This window comes from Oncorhynchus tshawytscha, linkage group LG04 (assembly GCF_018296145.1).
Source record: "Oncorhynchus tshawytscha isolate Ot180627B linkage group LG04, Otsh_v2.0, whole genome shotgun sequence".
NCBI classification, from domain to species: domain Eukaryota; kingdom Metazoa; phylum Chordata; class Actinopteri; order Salmoniformes; family Salmonidae; genus Oncorhynchus; species Oncorhynchus tshawytscha.
The window spans coordinates 18,126,707-18,148,643 of record NC_056432.1 but is presented as its reverse complement, the minus strand read 5'-3'; the positions used below and the strand labels follow the sequence as shown (position 1 = coordinate 18,148,643).

Here is a 21,937-nt window from a genome sequence, read left to right as displayed (position 1 = left end):
TATCCGCCATAATATTCTTATGGCATCCAATTTAATTACTGCAAACAGTTCAGACGCTCTAATTTGTCAGTGTGGATACATGGAGCAGATGTCAGGATTTGAATGAAGCCAGTTACTATATTTAGCCCAACAAAACATACCATTAATTCATAGATCTATAGGGTAATCCAACCATAAAGTATATACCAATGATTATTGATGAAACAATGCACAGGAAATTGCTGTGACATATTAATCCAGTGTTTAAAATCTGTGAAATGGACAGCTAGTCATTGAATGGTTAATGATCAGAGCAGGCATTTGTCTGAAAAACAAATGAAGGATTGTGCTTTTGTGATCTGAACAATGAATAGGTTTGTGCCATCTGCTGTTAATCTTAGCAAAAAGACTTACTTGTAACAGAATCAGCCGCAGTTCACCCAAATTGAAATAAAGTGCATTTATTGAAGAAATGTTTTTTAATCCAACATCACAGTTTACAAATGTTTTCACAAATTCTTATTAACATGTTAAAAAATAAGCTTACCTGCTAGCAAATAAAGCAGTAAAAAGACTTTTCCCAAGAAATCTAATCAAAGCGAACCCTGGTACATTAGAGACTGTCCTACGGTTTGGCAATTTGATCATTAGCTGTTTAGAGCTCTAGCCCCCAGAAAACAGAACAGACGAAGCGAAGCATCAGAAACATGTCCAAAGTGCTGTTGGTTATCACTGTAATTAACTACATTGGTTAATTCATTTTTTATCCACCAACACCACTGGATAGGAAACATTTTTGAAGCCCCTTGATCACAGCTTTAAAAATGAGACCTTTCAAATGTTCTCCGGTCTTTAGTAGGTCTGGCCTGAGTGGCATTATAACACTAACACTGACTCCCCCTCCCAAAACCAATCATGTCTGTAGCCTAAGCCCAAATGGATCCCTAGACCCTACTATGCCCTATTGGGGAGATCTGCAATATGGTGAAAATGGCCCATCAGAGGAAAAGGTATTATTACCATATTACCATATCGCATACACCTGTCAAATCGTATCAGATCTGTACAAGAGCATAGGGCATAGGTAGGGTCTAGGGATCCATTTAGAATTGGACATGTGAGAGGGGAATGCTTAGCCTGGTTGCCAGTCTCTGTTTAGCTAACATTCCACTCTTTGTACTCTATGTCATGTGCCAAAGATATTGACTGGTACCCAGACTAGGAAATGCTCCCTTCAGTACAAAATAATGATGCTACACGGAGCTGGCATCCATGTTTGATCTCAGATCTCTTGCACGTCACTCAGCCCACAGGTCGGTCTGTAGTTGCAAGATAAAAAAAAGAGAGACAGCAGTCCTTAGAACCCTGTTGTGTTTGAGGTCTGATGGCCATATTCTTCTACATTTAAGGGACGAAAAATGTCATTGCCAATAGATAGCCTACAATGATCCATGTTTGGACCCTGGTTGCTTGCGAGCGCCTCTGAACCATGTGTATGCTACTTTATCATCCACCACAGGTAGGCACAGTGGCTTCTGCTATTGCTTTGTTGAGTTGTGGTGCTGATGCTTAACGGTGCTCAGGGACCATCGGTGATGGCCAACAAGACGGACCACCTCCAAAATAACAACCAATTTAATAACACCTGGTTTCTGGTGCAAGTCAAGAACCTCCGTCTTCTTGTGCATGTTTGAATTATCATGTTCCTTTTCACACTGTGTCAATTACAACATGAATACAAAACATGAATTCCTGCAGCACAAGAAGAATCTTACTTTTGTCTTTTCCCATGAATTACAGGTTTTGATTGAAAGTTATGCAGTGTCAGGCAAACAAGAAAAAGGGACGGCAAGCACCACCAAGTCATACTGTTAGATGCCATCCTGTTCAAAGTAGAACAAATCCTAATCGATGACCAGAAAACTGCATTCGATGTGTCTACAATAAACTAATATACTGCACTTTCACTATAGTTTCAACGAAAAGGAACTGTAGAACAATGGAACCCTGAGATATTCAATCTTTCAGTCTGGCTGTGAACCTCTGTCAAATGGCTGTGTGAACACTGGAGTTCCATTCCCAGAGTCATATTCATAATAGGGCAGGTAGTCCCTACCTGTTTCAGTCACCTTGCTTCTGTTTGGTGCCTCGTGGACATGACCCAGAGCTCTGAAAGAACAACCTTCCAGAGCCACAACTAAAGCAGCTAACAGCCACAAGCGGCTGGTGGCACCTTAATTGGGGAGGACGGTCTCATAGAAATGGCTGGAATGGAATCAATGGACCGGTATTAACCACAATAAACATGGTTTCCTTGTCTTTGATTCCATTCCCTCATTATTGTCATCTGTCCTACCCTCACCAGCCTCCTGTGCTACCTGCCACAGGTTTAACCGGCTCTTGGCAACACCCAACTAATTCAAATCACAGATTGTAACCCTGACATTCCAGTGAAATGAAACAGTTCCCAAAATAATCTCAAAGAATACATGGATTCCTCTTCGGGAGAGGAGTGGCTGACTCTTAAAAGGACAGGAGGAATCAAGGATTTGACAGCGTGTACACTTTTGAGACAGAGCCTAAGTGTTATATAGAAATACAAATATAGCAACATATTTGTTGATGTTTTTTAAACAAAAATAGGTATCAAAGTATTAAATACAGATGGTTATGTTAATGACAATGTTGTTACATGGAGGTTTTGCCGGTGTCATGGTGGATTGCATTGGAGAAGGGGGGGTATGGGGGTTGGATTGGGAGGGGGTGTGATGGTGGCTGCTTCTTGATTTATAAATAGTTCATGCAGGTATGGCAAGGCGTGGTCTTAATAACCATTTTCCCCCCTCATATTTTCCTCTTTTTACTTCTCTGTGAGCGAGAGCTGCAATATCCTCTCCAGCTCCTCCACTTCCTCTTTCCTCCTCCTCTCCTCCTCGGCTTGGGCCCGGGCCGACAGCTCCATGGCCATGCGGAGGTCCATGTCAGGGCTGGGGATCGAGGTGCTTGAGCTGGCCAGACTCGATGTGGTGTCTCCCAAGTCCACCAGCGCCCCCTCTGTGATGCTTCTGGAACAACAGGTGTTGGTATCAGAAAGAGAAGAAAGGCTTGGAATGTTTCTTTCCTGGACGACAGTTGTCCATTGTGAATAACTACCAACTTCCTTTTAAAAGCACCTATCCACATACTGCACACCCGACCATACGTCAGCAAAGCTGAGAAAATTGTGCTTTTAATGCTAAGTTGTTTGGACACGTGCTTGCAATACCAGGTCTGTGGGTTTTGTGCTAATTGAAAGTCACTTTGGGCAAAAGTGAATAGTGTAGCCAGTGATGTGCAGGAATACTTTGGGAATACCTGCCCTGAACTTAGTCACTGTTACTACCTGGCGACAACCCGGTACTCTACCCTGCACCTTAGAGACTGCTGCCCTATGTACAGAGTCATGGAACACTGGTCACTTTAATAATGTTTACATACTGTTTTACCCACTTTATATGTATATATTGTATTCTAGTGATGGCTCATCCTATAGAACTACTGCTGTACAAACCTTTTCTATTCATATACTGTCCATACTTTCTCTCATTCATTCATTCATTCATTCAATATATAATATATATATATATCACACACACGCACCTCGTTCTGATATTTCTTAATTTCTTTCTTTGTATTTTGTGGATTTGTGTGTATTGTTTTATATTGTTAGGTATACGGCACTGTTGGAGCTAGAAACATAAGCATTTCGCTGCACCAGCAACAACTTTAGAAAAATATGTGTACACACCCAATACAATTTGATTTACCTGTCACTCTGGCTACTGAGAATAGGGTCCGTGAGGTCCCCATTGGCATCTTCCCAGGTCACTTCCTAGAGGACAAAATTAAGGGTGGAGTAGGTAAGGTAAAATGCTTGGCACGTCGCAGATAGAACTGGTATAAATGTAACGGACATAATTCCCTATAATATCAGTTCTACACAATCTGTTTTGTAATATTGTGGCCTCCTGAACAGACACAGATCCCAGGTAAAAAAGATGAGAAGTGAGGCGGAGGAGTCCGTGAGAGCAAGAGGACCTGACGAGGAGTGTGTGTGTGTGGCGTCTCAGACCTGTTCCGGGTCTCCACCACCGGACTCCAGCAAACTCTGGTGGATGGCGTACTGCAGTAGCTCCTCGTCGTGGTTGGATACGGGCATGTGGCGGCTGCCGCCCCCTCCTCCTCTGTGGTGGTAGTGTGCAGGCACCTCAAATACAGAGGGACACACCTGGAATAGAGGGGGAACTGGAGGGAACAGAAATAGAGAATGTTGTTATTATTGGTAAGCTGTCAATATCGACATTTCTAATGAAATTGATATGGATACATTTACATACACTTAGCAGACACTCTTATCCAGAGTGACTTGCAGAAGCAATTAGGGTTAAGTGCATTGCACAAGGACACGTCAACAAAGTTTTCACCTAGTCGGCTTTGGGATTCGAACCAGCAAACTTTCGGTTACTGGCCCAACGCTCTTAACCGCTAGGCTACCCGCCGCCAAACATTCCTATTTGTTGTTCAGCTGTCAGAAGCAACTGAAGAAATTAATTTGAGAAATGTGTTCATAATAACCCATGGGAATGAATGCTGTGGTCACTTCACCCAGGTCAGCGGAATGAGTGTGCCTACCTGCAGCTTCACCGCCGTCCTCCTCCGAGGGTGTGGGCGTGGCAGCCAAGGGTGGCGTGTCCAGGGGTTCGCACGTACTGCATTTGTTGACACCACCAAATGAAATGCGAGCATTGAGCACGTGGAACAGGGGAATCTCTGTGTGAGAGGAAACAACGATGTATAACCTTTATGCATCCCGTTATTTAAAAGCAAATGCCTCTCTGGTGAGCCTTTCATAGTGGTACTTGGTGAGTATGTGTGTGTGTGCAGTTTTTCTCAATCAGGGGCCGTATTTATCAAGCGTGTCAGAGTATGAGTGCTGATTTAGGGTCAGTTTTGCTTTATAGTTCACATAGAATAATATTACATGAAAAGGGGTACCTGATCCTAGATCAGCACTCCTCTGAGATGCTCGATTCAGTCAGCCCCAGATCTTTAGTGTTTGAATGAGCTAAGTCGCACAAGCATTTTGTGTAAACATTCTAATTTCTTCACTCTTCCACAGAGGATTAACTGTACCTATTTTTACAGGGAACCCCGGAGGGAACTTGAGGGTGACAAAATCCCGTAGCCGGGCGAAGTGGCTGCTGGTCCGGGCCATGAGATCGATGATAGGGGTGACCTGCTCCACCAGGGAGAGAGGGTGTTCCTCACTCATCCACAATGTGCCCTTGAACCTGGACATATCAGGGTCATATTCATTAGTACACACCGTAGCAATACTTTTTGCAACGGAAAACAAAAACATGTGTTTCTTATTGGACAAGTTCAGGTCGTCTCTCCCTGTTTCAGTCCATTTTTTTTGTTTTGGTGCCTAAGAATCAGTTTGCGCAAAGGGAGGTGAAGAATGGCTAATCTTAATCACATCATGTGTAGTTATTTGGGATGCAGGGTGATTTGTAGATCTGATGTTTTGTAGTTCAACTGAACTGCAATGTAGTCCCATCTCAATACAACCACTCTTATGCTAAAACCTAGACACCAACACCTTCATATGAACTGAGGGAAACCATTATAAAAACAATCAAGACTTCTGATGACATGAATATTAATGAAAAGGCCTTGCTTAGCAGCATCATTTTCTTACTTCTGGGTTCGGATGGTGAGTTCAATGGGCCGGCCAATGTCTCTGTCTTCAAGGTCAAACTCAGGGTCAAAGTACTCCTCTGGTGTGATAGCGGTGGGGTTGGTGGGTGTTGCGTACTCCAGAGTGAGGTCCTATCCACAATATGAACAGAGGTGAGTGTTTTTATTGAACCCATTACAAACCAAGTTGAGTGTTCTCATTGAAGTAAACATGAACCAAGACGAAGCGTTCTTATTGAAGTCAAAAAGGCAGGTAAAATTCTGTTTATGTAGCTAAGTAATAAAACAATTAGATGAGATAATCCTCCATAACCTTAAATCCTGGTCTACTGATCTCTTACCCCTTGAGCACTGATCTGCTGCTCCACAGTCCCAAGAAGAGACTCCAGAACATTCCTCTCACCTAGAAGACAAAAAAAAAAAAAGAGACAATGCGTTGTGTGTCAGACACAGCGCTGGTCTCCAACAAGTCTGCTCCTAAACTGAGCCAGGCCATTTAGGGTCTGTGTACTATCTCTGGGTTATTATAACTGTGACAGTGTAGCTGACTAAAGGGAATAAAGACGCAGCTTATTAAACATTGAGATGAGGACCATCTCTCGTAGACCAGAAGTAGTGCATTATATAGGGATAGGGGGCCATTTCAGACACAATCTAACTGTTGTTATGTCTCTCTACCTCCACCTAGAGGAATTATAGAGTGTTTACTTTTTATTCTAGCTTTCTCCTCATCGGTGAGATGCTCTGTCCTCGTCCGGATCACCACATTTACATTGTTCACAGTGAAAACCTGCAATGAAAAGAAAAACAACTCATGCAGTATACAGCATACTATTCTTCCCTTTACTGCTACAAGGAAATAACACTACTGAGCCTTTAAAAAAAGCTGTCAATCTACTATAGATATTGTCAAATTAAAGGGGCAATCAGCAGTTGCAACATCAATTTGGGGATTTGTAAATTAATAATATGTACCCATTGATTCTTGAAGAATATAACTTTAAAATGACTAATGAGCGTAGTTCAACTGTCATACCCCATCAGAACCCAAAGTATAAGCTTGTTTTACACAAATGTTTATCTGTAAACAAACACTATATAGCCCCAAAACATAGTTAAAACTATAATTTTGATATCATGGATGGTCAGTCCAACACATCTATAGCTTGGTCTATGAATATGAGATCCGGTTACATTTCTCCAGCACCATCTCTCAGCCTTTTACCAAAACAGGGGTGGGGAGTATGCTTTGTTATTGTTTCTACTGCTGATCAACAGCATCCTCCCAGACATCCTAGACCCACTCCAATTCGCATACCGCCCCAACAGATCCACAGATGATGCAATCCCAATCGCACTCCACACTGCCCTTCTCACCTGGAAAAAAGGAACACCTATGTGAGAATGCTGTTCATTGACTACAGCTCAGCGTTCAACACCATAGTGCCCACGAAGCTCATCACTAAGCTAAGGACTCTGGGACTATAAACACCTCCCTCTGCATCTGGATCCTGGACTTCCTGATGGGCTGCCCCCAGGTGGTAAGAGTAGGCAACAACACGTCTGCCACAGGGGTGTGTACTTAAACCCCTCCTGTATTCCCTGTTCACCCACGACTGTGTGGCCAAACACGACTCCAACACCATCATTAAGTTTGCTGATGACACAACAGTGGAAGGCCTGATCACCGACAAAGATGAGATGGCCCTATATGGAGGAGGTCAGAGAACTGACAGTGTGGTGCCAGTACAACAACCTCTCCCTCAATGTGAGCAAGACAAAGGAGCTGATCGTGTACTACAGGAAAAGGCAGGCCGAACAGGCCGCCATTAACATCGACAGGGCTGTAGTGGAGTGGGTCAAGAGTTTCAAGTTCCTTGATGTCCACATCACCAACGAGTTATCATGGTCCAAACATACCAAGACAATCATGAAGAGGGTACAACAAAACCTTCTCCCCCTCAGGAGACTGAAAAGATTTGTCATGGGTTCCCAGATCCTCAAAAGGTTCAACAGCTGCACCATTGAGAGCATCCTGTCTGGTTGCATCACCGCCTGGTATGGCAACTGCTCGGCATCTGACCGTAAAGCACTACAGAGGGTAGTGCGAACAGCCCAGTACATCACTGGGGCCAAGCTTCCTACCATCCAGGACCTATACAATAGGCGGTGTTATAGGAAAGCCCATAAAATTGTCAGAGACTCCAGTCACCCAAGTTATAGACTGTTTTCTCTGCTACCGCACGGCAAGTGGTACAAGAGCGCCAAGTCTAGGACAAAAAGGCTCCTCAACAGCTTCTATCCCCAAGCCATAAGACTTCTGAACAATTAATAAAAATCCCACTGGACAATTTACATTGACCCCCCTTCTTTTTGTACACTCCTGCTACTCGCTGTTCATTATCTATGCATAGTCACTTCACACCCACCTACATGTACAAATTACCTAAACTAACCGGTACACCCGCACACTGACTCGATACCGGTGTCCCCTGTATATAGCCTCGTTATTGTTTTTCTTATTGTGTTACTTTTTAGTATTACTTTTTATTTTAGTCTATTTGGTAAATCATTTAACTCTTTTTGAACTGCACTGTTGGTTAAGGGCTTGTAAGTAAGCATTTCACGTTAAAGTCTACACTTGTTGTATTTGGCGCATGTGACAAATAGTTTGATTTGATTTCATTGCAGCAATAAAGAAAGGAACTTGTGTAAGGTCAGTAAACCTAGACAAGTAACAAAATAATTAAACATTAACAGGGCAAGAATGTTATAATAAATGCACGAACCTTAGCCTCGAAACCACTGACAACTTCCGTTTTGTCACTCCTCCAACCCCAAATCCCAGACTTATTTCTGTGGAAAACAATTTGGAGTCCTGTTACTATAAAACCCTGTACAAGTTTACTTGTCCTTCAACGAAGACTTACAGTTGAAGTCGAAAGTTTACATACACCTTAGCCAAATACACTTAAACTCAGTTTTTCACAATTCCTGACATTTAATCCTAGTAAAAATTCCCTGTCTTAGGTCAGTTAGGATCACCACTTTATTTAAAAAATGTCAGAATACTAGTAAAGAGATTAATTAATTTCAGCTTTTATTTCTTTCATCAAATTCCCAGTGGGTCAGAAGTTTACATACACTCAATTAGTATTTGGTAGCAATGCCTTTAAATTGTTTAACTTGGGTCAGACGTTTCAGGTAGCCTTCCACAAGCTTCCCACAATAAGTTGGGTGAATTTTGTCCCATTCCTACTAACAGAGCTGGTGTAACTGAGTCAGGCTTGTAGGCCTCCTTGCTCGCACACACTTTTTCATTTCCGCCCACACATCTTCTATGAGATTGAGGTCAGAGCTCAAAATGATGCTGCCACCCCCGTGCTTCACGGTTGGGATGGTGTTCTTCGGCTTGCAAGCCTCCCCCTTTTTCCTACAAACATAAGGATGGTCATTATGGCCAAACAGTTCTATTTTTGTTTCATCAGACCAGAGGACATTTCTCCAAAAAGTACGATCTTTGTCCCCATGTGCAGTTGCAAACCGTAGCCTGGCTTTTTTTAATGGTGGTTTTGGAGAAGTGGCTTCTTCCTTGCTGAACAGCCTTTCAGGTTATGTCGATATAGGACTCGTTTTACTGTGGATATAGTATTTTGTACCTGTTTCCTCCAGCATCTTCACAAGGTCCTTTACTGTTGTTCTGGGATTGATTTGCACTTTTCGCACCAAAGTACGCTCTTCTCTAGGAGACAGAATGCATCTCCTTCCTGAGTGGTATGACAGCTGCGTGGTCCCATGGTGTTTATACTTGTGTACTATTGTTTGTACAGATGAACGTGGTACCTTTAGGCGTTTGGAAATTGCTCCCAAGGATGAACCAGACTTGTGGAGGTCTACAATTGACACCTCCAATTGACTCAAATGATGTCAATTTGCCTATCAGAAGCTTCTAAAGCAATGACATCCTTTCTGGAATTTTCCAAGCTGTTTAGAGGCACAGCCAGCTTAGTGTATGTCAACTTCTGACCCACTGGAATTGTAATACAGTGAATTATAAGTGAAATAATCTGTCTGTAAACAATTGTTGGAAAAATGACTTGTGTTATGCACAAAGTAGATGTCTTAACCGACTTGCCAAAACTATAGTTTGTTAAACCTCTCTGGGGCAGGGGGCAGTATTTTGACCTCCGGATGAAAAGCGTGCCCAAAGTAAACTGCCTGTTACACAAGCCCAGAAGCTAGGATATGCATATAATTGGTAGGTTTGGATAGAAAACACTCTAAAACTGTTCAAATAATGTCTGTGAGTATAACAGAACTGATATGGCAGGTGAAACCCAGAGGACAAACCACCCCCCAAAAAAAATGTCAGCTTATCACTTTTTTCAATGGCTATTACTTTAATTATAAGGCCAAGTCCTCCCAGATTGCAGTTCCTAGGGCTTCCACTAGATGTCAACAGTCTTTAGAAAGAGTTTCAGGCTGGTTTTTCAGGCGCGTTCTTTGGTATTTTTCTCCGGTGAAGACAATAACGATTCTCCGTCTTAAATTGTATAGTTTATTTGCATATTAGGATACCTAAGGTTTGATTATCATCGTTGTTTGACTAGTTTGGAAAAGTTTATTAGTAACGTTTGGGATTAATTTTGTATGCATTTTGATGGAGGGAAAATGGGTGGATTATTGACTGAAGCGTGCCAGCTAAACAGTTTTTATGGATATAAAGAAGGACATTATCGAACAAAAGGACCATTTGTGATGTAATTGGGACCTTTTGGAGTGCCTTGAAAATAAAAGAGAGCCGCACACTCTAGGAGCTCAGATGCAAAAATTTCATTACCAACGTTTCGACAGCCAAGCTGTCTTCATCAGGGTATAATCACAAACACTGCGGGATGACTCGTGTATATAGTGTCAAAAGACACAGGTGTCTGTAATCATGGCTAAGAGTGGCCTAATATCATTGGTTAATAATCAAATATTAAAATGTCATACAAAGAACAGCATACAAACAACAAATGGATAGCATACGATCATAGATTAATTTGACTACACAAGTTTACAAACAATTACAATGGCAAAGTCACAATAATCACAAGAATGGCTTCAGATCAAAGTCTACGTTGAGACCGAAGGGCGCAAGGGTCTTTAAATTAAAGATCCAGGCAGCCTCTCATTTTAACTATAAATTATCACGGCAGCTGGATTAACAAGAAGTTAAGCTTTATTTTGATGTATAACACATATATTTTCAAGAACGTTAAATATTTGAATTTAGTATTTTTTTATTTCTCACTCTGCAATTTCACTGGATGTTGGCCAGGTGGGACGCTACTGTTCCACCTCTACCCTAGAAAGGTTAACAAGAAATTTGTGGAGTGGTTGAAAAATGGGTTTTAATGACTCCAACCTAAGTGTATGTAAACTTCCTACTTCAACTGTATATGACACAATAGAAAAACAAGATAAGTGTAGTACGGTTAGGATCTTACCTCTCAAAAGCAATGTGCCTGGTGTCCAGAAAAGTGTTGACGATGGGCGTGGTTAGCCGCTTGGCCACTTCCTGTACGGCAGGTTGCATGGAGTTCAGTGTTACATCCTCTATTTCCCGGGAGATGTCAAAGCGGTCCGTGTCCACCACCTCTTCGTCATGGTTCACCTCCAACAACTCAGTCCAGGTATCTGCCAATGGGCACAAGCACACACTGTGAAACATACGCCAACAGAGTAAAAGACGAGGTAAAAGATGAGACGACCTGCTGAAATAGTGGTCAGTAGAACGCTGTTGTGGGAAAGCCTTACTCAGGGAAAACGGGACTCACCATCTCCTCTGAAGATGTAGCTCCGACGACCTCTGATCCAAGTCATGTTCTCGAAGCCCAGCAGGGTGGCGTCCACTCGTAAGCTGGCTCCGCTCTTCCAGATCCGACACACATCACTGGGACAAACCCGGGATACGAGCGGGACTGGGAACAGATGGGAAAGCAACATAAACACCAAAGTCTCAAACATCCACACATGGCACATTCAAATCGGGTATCAACTAGAACTTACTCCAACTTGTGAACTCCCATTTCATTTCCATGTAGAAATCTGGGGACTGGGGGGATTGGAAAGAGGCATGAGTTTACAGCTTTACATTTTTTAAATTTAAATGCATGAGTGAAAAACATTTCAGAGAGGGGAGCAAACAGAGAGAGAGAGAGAACACCTCACGGATCTTGCTCAGAAGCTCAGGTACTCCTCCCAGGGCTGTAGAGGCTTTGAGGTAGTCTCTCCTCTGGAGCACAAGCTGAACCATCTCTGGGTCACCAGTGCTGACCGCCTCCTGCAGCACTACACACAAACATGTTTATGATGAGAAGTTAATCTAAACATATACCACACTTCTGTGATGACAAATGTATTCAAAACAAATAATTGTTTTGGCCAAGTGAGTGTGGAAGAGGTGAAATAATTATTGTTGTCTATCAACAATGACAAGCCACCTGGGTCTGACAACTTAAGATGAAAAATGACTGAGGATGATAGGGGACGATATTGCCACTCCTATTCGCCATCTCTTCAATTTAAGCCTATAGGAAAGTGTGTGCCCTCAGGCCTGGAGGGAAGCAAGTCATTCTGCTACCCAAGAATAGCAAAGAACCCTTTACAGGTTCAAAAAGCCGACCAATCGGACTATTACCAACCCTTAGTAAACTGTGTTTGACCAGATACAATGCTATTTCACAGTAAACAAATTAATAACAGAGGATTTTAGCACGCTTATGGGGAAGGGCATTCAACATGTACGACACTTACACAAGTGACTGATTGGCTGAGAGAAATTGATAATAAAAAATATTGTGGGAGCTGTTTTGTTAGACATCAGTGCAGCTTTTGACATTATCAACCATAATCTGCTGCTGGAAAAACATAGGTGTTATGGCTTTACATTCCCTGCTATATTTTGGATCGAGAGTTACCTGTCTAACAGAACATAGAGGTTCTTTAATGGAAGCTTCTCTAACATAATCCAGGTAGAGTCAGGCATTCCCTAGGGAAGCTGTCTAGGCCCCTTACTTTTTTCAATCTTTACTAATGACCTGCCACTAGCACGGAGTAAAGCCTGTCTGTCCATGTATGATGATGACACAACACTATATACGTCAGCTACCACAGCAAGTTAAATCACTTAAAAGAGCTTCAGTCAGTTTCAGGATGGATGGCAATAAATAAATAAATCCTCCATTTTTCAAAAAGTAAAAGCACTGTATTTCGGACAAATCCTTCATTAAACCTCAACTAAATCTTGTAATGAATAATGTAGAAATTGAGCAAGTTGAGGCAATTAAACTACTTGGAGTAACCCTGGATTGTAAACTGTCCTGGTTAAAACATGATGATACAACAGTAACTAAAATGGGGAGAGGTCTGTCCATAATAAAGCGCTGCTCTATCTTCTTAACAACGCTATCAACAAGGCAGGTCCTTCAGGCCTGGACCTGGACTACGGTCTAATTGTGTGGTCAGATGCCACAAAGAGGGACTTAGGAAAATGACATTTGGCCCAGAACAGGGCAGCACGGCGGACCCTTAAATGTACACGGAGCGCTAACATACATATAATTTATGTCAATCTCTCCTGGCTCAAAATAGAGGAGAGATTGACTTAATCACTACTTGTATTTGAGAGAAGTATTGACATATTGAATGCACTGAGCTGTCTGTTCAAACCACCACAAGACATGCCACCAGAGGTCTCTTCACAATCCTCAAGTCCAGAACAGACTATGGGAGGTGCACAGTACCACATAGAGCCATGACTACATGGAACTCTATTCCACATAAAGTAACTCATGCAAGCAGTAAAATCATATTTAAAAAACAGATAAAAAAATACACCTTCTGGAACAGCGGAGACTGTGAAAGACACACACACACACACAATAGCATACGCACTATACACAGACGTACACATGGATTTTGTGTTGTAGAGTAGTGGTAGTAGAGTAGTGCCCTGAGGGCCCACACTTAATGTGTTGTGAAATGTAATGTAATGTTTTAAATTTTGCTGGACCTCAGGAAGAGTAGCTGCTCCCTTGGCTAATGGGGACCCACAATAAATACAAATACACCTCGATTGTACAATATTTGCACATTATTCTTCAAAAAAATCTCTATAGGCTTCCTTTTTTTCACTCTGTCATTTAAGTTAGTATTATTGAGTAACTACAATGTTGTTGATACTCCTATCATAGCCATTAAACTCTAACTGTTTTAAAGTCATTGGCCTCTGAAATCCCAGAGCGGTTTCATTCCTCTCTGGCAGCGGAGTTAGGAATCACGCCTGTATCTTTGTAGTGAATGGGTGTATTGATAAACCATCCAAAGTGTAATTAATAACTTCACCATGCTCAAAGGGATATTCAATGTCAGGTTTAAACATTTTTTTTTTTTTTAAACAATCTACCAATAGGTATCCTTCTTTGCGAGGCACTAGAAAGCCCCCCTTGCCTTTGTGGTTAAATCTGTGTTTGAAATTCACTACTCGACTGAGGGACCTTTGTGAGAGCAAAATTGCAAGACTATGTTATAATACTTTTACTGCATCAAATGGTTGTTTTATGAATAGAGTATTCTTAACTATTGTGTGTGTGTGTTCTACTGAGGATGGGCCTCTGGGAGATAACACTGACAGGAGATTTACAATGACTTTTGAGTGATAAAACCTAAAGAGCATTCCAGAGCATGAGTTAATGTTTCTGTTCTATACCGTACCAGGGAGAGATGGTTCCAGTATGGAGTCGGAGGGAAAGTCTCTGGTTCACGATACAATGAAAACTGTTGACACAGCAGATACTGTCTGCTATGTATTACAGGCATCTTTCATACACATTTTAACCTTGTGACTCATTCTATATATCTGTTGTTCTTCATGTAGGTAAGTTTTAAGGGGTGTATCTTGGCTATAAAATACCTTCGTACTTTTGTCTCGGGGATCTCAACAAATCATTTGATCTTGTATCGTCGACCAGCCATCATTATCGTACAGCACTCAATCGATTCACTTTATATGTGTCCGTTGTATTGACCTGCTCCCTTATTAATAAGTGAATAAAATATTCAGTTTAAGTATAACTCTGACTTGTGTGATAAGTTTGTCTCTCCTCATTTGATAGTAAAGAAATTAACCACCACACCTTACAGATCATTGTATGTGTGGGGTACCGATTTGAGGTAGTCATTCAAAAATCAGGTTAAACACTATTATTGCACATAGAGTGAGTCCATGAAACTTATCAAGTGACTTGTTAAGCACATGTTTACTACTGAACTAATTTAGGCTTGCCATAAGAAAGGGGTTTAATATTTATTGACTCAAGACATTTCAGCTTTTCATTCATTTGTAAAAATGAGATATGTCATCAGAGAGCGCAACATAACATTGTACACTTTGTTGTTAATATTAAAACACTTTCATTAAATCGATTTTAATCCGAACTAAAGTTTTGTTGCTAAGGATTCCACAACGCGGTTAGCCTTTACGGCTGGGAAAATTTGAACACTACCAACAAAAGGAGCTGATCAAAAGCAGGGGAAAGGAGCTTAAAGGGACCAATTTCCAAGGGAGATAAACGAACGTCATAAGAGACTGTATCCGGTACAAAGACAACAAAGGGAGGATGGTAGGCGTGCCTTTATTATTGTGGACAAACTCTTTATAGATGGACAGCTATTCCGGGACAGCTCCATAACACTGTGGCTGTACTAAATTCTACAGGGACTTCAGGTTACGAAAAGAAGGTATGGGAACTGTGAAAATATCTGAACATTATGAAGTGGATATGAACACACACACTCAATTACATGCTTGCTTACACATACGGACTTGCGGACACATACATACACACACACACCTAATCTCGCTCTCTTCTCTCACTCTCGCTTTCTCTCCCTCTATTGTCAAGAATTGTTTGATAATTGAACGTGTTTATTGTTTGTCTATCCTTTTTATGTATTTGTCTACAAGTTTCTATATGTTTACAACAAGCAAGTGGAAGATATCAGAATAGGAGCATTGGGGAATAATAACATATTGTACGGAATACATTTGTACTGTAGTGAGGCCATCTCTAGAGTAATGCAAGGTCTCTCATGATCATTTGAAACGTCAATTATGTTAAAGGTAATTATGATACGATATGGATTACAATTATCATTATGAATATTAAGGCTATATGCACTACATGTTACACACATAGACACTTAACCATGCAAATTGGCAGAGTTATTATTTATTTGGGCATCACACATTATGGTCTTACTCTTATACAGACATCGTATACACTCTCACTATATCACATCCAATATCATACACTTCAACCTACTCAGATTGGCTACACACATAATATCTTGTCTCAATTTTCTAACATCTGTGGCATTGGCTCACAGACAAACAGGCAAGGGAATAAAACAAATATAGCTAGAACCTATTTATTGAATTCTAAATATCAGATATTTGAAAGCTCCAGTTTAACCTTCATAATACCTCTGATGGCAGTAACTTTACAAGCACTAATTATGGTCCATTTAGACTGAGAATAGTATCTAGTTATGGTAAGGGGTGAAATAAGTATAGCCAGTTATAAATGTAATGGTTTAGCAGATTATAAAAAAAGAAGATCAGTCTTTACATGGCTAAAAGGAATATAGCATATACTGTTTACAGGAAACTCACTCTACATCCTTAGATGAAGTAGCGTGGAAAAAGGAATGGGGTGGTGAAATAATTTTCTGTCATGGACAAATGAACTCGAAGGGTATGATATTCATTAACAAAAATGTCGATCTGAATGTGCAAATAGTCAGGAATGATTCGCAAGGAAGTTGGATCCTTTTGAATATGAAAGTGGACAAAAAAGAGATTTATCTCATTAATCTATATGGTCCAAATCAGGATGATCCACACTTCTTCAAAAACATTTATAACAATTTATTGAACTTACAGGCAACAAATGATCTAATCATTATGGTAGGAGACTATAACACAGTGTTAAGTACCTCAATGGACTGTAAAGGTCATCACTCTACAAACTATCATCACCGTGCCCTTAAACTTCTTAAGGCTAAGGGGCACTATTTCCCCATCCGGATGCACAAAGTAAACTGCCTGCTACTCAAGCCCAGAAACTAGGATATGCATATTATTAGTAGATTTGGAGAGAAAACACTCTGAAGTTTCTAAAACTGTTTGAATGATGTCTGAGTATAACAGAACTTATTTTGCAAGCGAAAATCCGAGGACAAACCATCCAGGAATCTTTTTTTGGGTCACTCTCTTTTCAATGGAAATCTAGAATTCTAAGGCAGTTGCTTGCAGTTCCTATCACTTCCACAAGATGTCAACAGTCTTTAGAAATTGGTTGATGTTTTTCCTTTGAGAAATGAAGAAGTAGGGCTGTCCAGAACGAGGGTCGGGTGAAGTGTACTGTTGTGGTTGAGGCGTATGACCTGAAAGCACGCTCCACTTTGTTTTCCTTCGGTATTGAACACAGTTTATTCCATCTTAAATTTTATCGATTACTTATGTTTAAAAATACCTAAAGTTGGATTAGGAAAGTTGTTTGAAATGTTTGGATCAAGTTTACAGGTAACTAATTAGATAATGTGTAGTCATGATGTGGGAGTTGGAACCGGTGTATTTTCTGAATCATACGCGCCAAATAAATAGACATTTTGGATATATAACGGCAGAATTTATCGAACAAAAGGACCATTTGTGATGTTTAATGGACATATTGGAGTGCCAACAGAAGAAGATCTTCAAAGGTAAGGCATGCATTATATGTTATTTCTGACTTTTGTGTTGTGCCTGGCGGGTTGAATTACGATTTTCATGTGTATGTTTGATGGGGTGCTATCCTCAGATAATAGCATGGTTTGCTTTCACCGTAAAGCCTTTTTGAAATCTGACACTGTGGCTGGATTAATTAACAAGAAGTTTATCTTTAAATCCATGTATATCCTTGTATGATTTATGAATTATTGTTATGAGTATTTCTGTTTTTGAATTTGGCGCACAGCTATTTCACTGAGAGGATCACTAAGAGGTTTTAAGGAAATCACAAATATTATGGACACATTAGAAATAGTGGATATTTGGAGACAAAAAAATCCGACCTATTGAGATATACATGGAGGAGACTTAATCAAGCTAGTCATCTGGACTACTTTCTTGTCTCTTTCTCTCATGCATCAAAAGGTTAAAAAAGTTTTAATAGGAGACAGATTGTGATCGGCTCATCATCTAATTGGCATTCACATAACTCTTATAGATTTTCCACATGGACGGGGATATTGAAAATTGAATCAAAGTTTACTGGCGGACAACTTATTTTTAACTAAGACAAAATAATTTATAACTGAATTTTTCCAGTATAATATAGGTTCAGCAAATCCCCTTATTGTTTGGGATACCTTTAAATGTACCTTCAGGGGTCATTTAATTGAATATTCATAAATAATAAACAAGCAGTTTCTGGCTAAAGAGGGAGGGAAATTCATGAACTAATAGTACAGGTAGATAGCAATAAAAACAATATTACAGAGATACAAAATAAGTTAGAGGAAAAACAAAAAGAACTTGAGGAACTTATTCAAGAACGATCTAATGTAATCTATTACAAAAATAAACCAAACTGGATGGAATATGGAGATAAATGCAAAATTCTTCCTGAATCTCCAATACAGGAACGCAAAAAGAATTTGCAGAAACTTGTTACTGAAGACGGAGTCATCTATGATTCTCTGAATTATATTTTAAAAGAGGAAGCTAATTATTTTAGGCAGATGTTCTCTTTCAATCTCATCCTTTCTCACTGAATGAAGATTATGGTAAGGAATTATTTCCAAATAATATTTTAAAAAAATGGAAAATTAACATGTACAGAAAGATCTGTGTGAAGGCCCAGGTCTTGATATATTAGTATTTTTTGATATACAGTGGGGCAAAAAAGTATTTAGTCAGCCACCAATTGTGCATGTTCTCCCACTTAAAAAGATGAGATAGGCCTGTAATTTTCATCATCACTTCAACTATGACAGACAAAATGAGAAAAAAAATCCAGAAAATCACATTATAGGATTTTTAATGAATTTATTTGCAAATTATGGTGGAAAATAAGTATTTGGTCACCTACAAACAAGCAAGATTTCTGGCTCTCACAGACCTGTAACTTCTTCTTTAAGAGGCTCCCCTGTCCTCCACTCGTTACCTGTATTAATGGCACCTGTTTGAACTTGTTATCAGTATAAAAGACACCTGTCCACAACCTCAAACAGTCACACTCCAAACTCCACTATGGGCAAGACCAAAGAGCTGTCAAAGGACACCAGAAACAAAATTGTAGACCTGCACCAGGCTGGGAAGACTGAATCTGCAATAGGTAAGCAGCTTGGTTTGAAGAAATCAACCGTGGAAGCAATTATTAGGAAATGGAAGACATACAAGACCACTGATAATCTCACACGATCTGGGGCTCCACGCAAGATCTCACCCCATGGGATCAAAATGATCACAAGAACGGTGAGCAAAAATCCAAGAACCACACCGGGGGACTTAGTGAATGACCTGCAGAGAGCTGGGACCAAAGTAACAAAGCCTACCATCAGTAACACACTACGCCGCCAGGGACTCAAATCCTGCAGTGCCAGACGTGTCCCCCTGCTTAAGCCAGTACATGTCCAGGCCCGTCTGAAGTTTGCTAGAGAGCATTTGGATGATCCAGAAGAAGATTGGGAGAATGTCATATGGTCAGATAAAACCAAAATATAACTTTTTGGTAAAAACTCAACTCGTTGTGTTTGGAGGACAAATAATGCTGAGTTGCATCCAAAGAACACCATACCTACTGTGAAGCATGGGGGTGGAAACATCATGCTTTAGGGCTGTTTTTCTGCAAAGGGACCAGGACTACTGATCCATGTAAAGGAAAGAATGAATGGGGCCATGTATCGTGAGATTTTGAGTGAAAACCTCCTTCCATCAGCAAGGGCATTGAAGATGAAACGTGGTTGGGTCTTTCAGCATGACAATGATCCCAAACACACCACCCGGGCAACGAAGGAGTGGCTTCGTAAGAAGCATTTCAAGGTCCTGGAGTGGCCTAGCCAGTCTCCAGATCTCAACCCCATAGAAAATATTTGGAGGGAGTTGAAAGTCTGTGTTGCCCAGCAACAGCCCCAAAACATCACTGCTCTAGAGGAGATCTGCATGGAGGAATGGGCCAAAATACCAGCAACAGTGTGTGAAAACCTTGTGAAGACTTACAGAAAACATTTGACCTCTGTCATTGCCAACAAAGGGTATATAACAAAGTATTGAGAAAGTTTTGTTATTGACCAAATACTTACTTTCCACCATCATTTGCAAATAAATTCATTAAAAATCCTACAATGTGATTTTCTGGATTTTTCTTCTAATTTTGTCTGTCATAGTTGAAGTGTACTACCTATGATCAAAATTATAGGCCTCTCATCTTTTTAAGTGGGAGAACTTGCACAATTGGTGGCTGACTAAATAATTTTTTGCCCCACTGTACTAAAAGCTCCATTGTTAGACTGTTTTAACTACTCCTATAGAAATGTTAGTCTGTCAGGTACTCAGCAGGAAGGTCTGATTTCTCTATTATTAAAACAAGACCCAGATGGAAAATATAAAGACCCAGTCTATCTAAAAAACTGGAGGCCCCTTACGCTTAAATGTTGTGATGCAAAAAAATACTAGCAAAATGCATAGCACTCAGAATTAAAAGTGTCTTACCAGGTATTGTTCATCCTGATCAGACAGGTTTTGTTTTACATGGACGATATATTAGAGATAATATACGACAACTACTAGAAATAATAGAACATCATGAAATTCATCATCTGATAAAGTAAGACTGGATTTTATTTATAAATGCCTGGATTTTTAAAATTTGGGTAATTCCCTTATAAAATTGGTAAAGATAATGTATAGCAACCCCAGGTGTAAAATAATAATTAATGAGAGTTTTGAATGGTCAAGAGGAGTTAAACAAGGGTGTCCACTGTCACCATATCTATTTGTTATGGCCATCGAAATGTTAGCTATTAAAATCAGATTCAATAACAACATTAGAGGATTAGAAATTCAAGGCTTAAAAACAAAGGTGTCCATGTATGCCGATGACTCAAGTTTTATATTAAGTCCGCAAGCTAGATCCCTGCAATGTCTCATTGAAGATCTCAATAGCTTTTCTGTACCCTCTGGACTAAAACCTAATTATGATAAGATATTACATATTGGATCCTTAAAAAAATACAACTTTTACATGACCCTGCAGTTTACCTATAAAATGGGCTGATGGTGAAGTAGACATACTCGGTATTCATATCACAAAAGATATAAATAAGCTCTCCACAATGAATTTCAATAGAAAACGTGTAAAAATAGACAAGATCCTGCAACCATGGAGAGGTAAATACCTGTATATTTATGGAAAAATTGCCATGATTAACTCCGTAGTCATATCTCAGTTTACTCACTTACTTATGGCGCTGCCTACTCCTGATTAGTTTCATGCAAATCATATGAGCAAAAAGTATTTTGCTTTATCTGGGACGTTAAACTAGACAAAATAAAACATGCCTATCTATATAATGAATATGAATTGGGTGAGTTGAGATTATTAACTATAAAATCACTAAACCTCTCTCTAAAAGCTTCACTCATTCAAATGTTTAATTTGAATACTAAATGGTTAAGTAGATTACTAAGAAAAGCTCATCCATTGTTTAAAAATGGCCTTCTTGCCTTTGTGCAGATTGCCATGTATCATTTTCAATTAATTGAAAATGATACTTCTTTCAAAGTATCTCTCTTTTTCAAACAAGCATTGCAGAGCTGGCTACAATTTCATTCCCCTGAAAAGATAGAACAAATAGTACACCAAATATTATGGCCTGTATTTATGGGAAAGATGTTTGAAAAGGGTATTTTGTTCTTAAATGACATTGTAAATTGGAATGGTAGAGATATGTCCTTTATCAGAATTGTATGGAAAGGACTGCTCAATCAGAGTATAACCAATTGACTACAGCATTGGGTGACGGGTGGCAGCGGGAGAAGGTAGTGAACTGGTCTGTCTGCCCAATATAAAGGATCAAAACTGGCGGAGGAATAAAAATATCATAAAAAGGAAAGTATACCAGTTTA

General features: G+C 40.1%; 1 protein-coding gene across 3 annotated transcripts in view; it reads right to left on the bottom strand.

Moving 5' to 3' along the window:
* Window positions 1-424: 424 nt before the first annotated feature.
* The window catches only part of LOC112248250 (ankyrin repeat domain-containing protein 13A-like), a 33,690-nt gene continuing 12,177 nt past the window's right edge, over window positions 425-21,937 (bottom strand). Inside the window, exons 3-16 of one of the 3 annotated variants that reach the window (XM_042320397.1) lie at window positions 11,930-12,054; window positions 11,773-11,818; window positions 11,541-11,684; window positions 11,211-11,400; window positions 8,508-8,574; window positions 6,427-6,508; window positions 6,060-6,121; window positions 5,720-5,850; window positions 5,152-5,309; window positions 4,651-4,788; window positions 4,091-4,263; window positions 3,786-3,850; window positions 2,844-3,041; window positions 425-1,298 (exon numbers count right to left, since the gene is read on the bottom strand). In XM_042320397.1, the coding sequence (XP_042176331.1) occupies window positions 1,262-1,298; window positions 2,844-3,041; window positions 3,786-3,850; window positions 4,091-4,263; window positions 4,651-4,788; window positions 5,152-5,309; window positions 5,720-5,850; window positions 6,060-6,121; window positions 6,427-6,508; window positions 8,508-8,574; window positions 11,211-11,400; window positions 11,541-11,684; window positions 11,773-11,818; window positions 11,930-12,054 (1,616 nt within the window). In that variant the 3' untranslated portion in view covers window positions 425-1,261. Of the gene's footprint in view, window positions 3,045-3,785; window positions 3,851-4,090; window positions 4,264-4,650; window positions 4,789-5,151; window positions 5,310-5,719; window positions 5,851-6,059; window positions 6,122-6,426; window positions 6,509-8,507; window positions 8,575-11,210; window positions 11,401-11,540; window positions 11,685-11,772; window positions 11,819-11,929; window positions 12,055-21,937 lie in introns of all 3 variants that reach the window. The other 2 variants (XM_042320396.1, XM_024417121.2) reach the window with 2 other exon arrangements.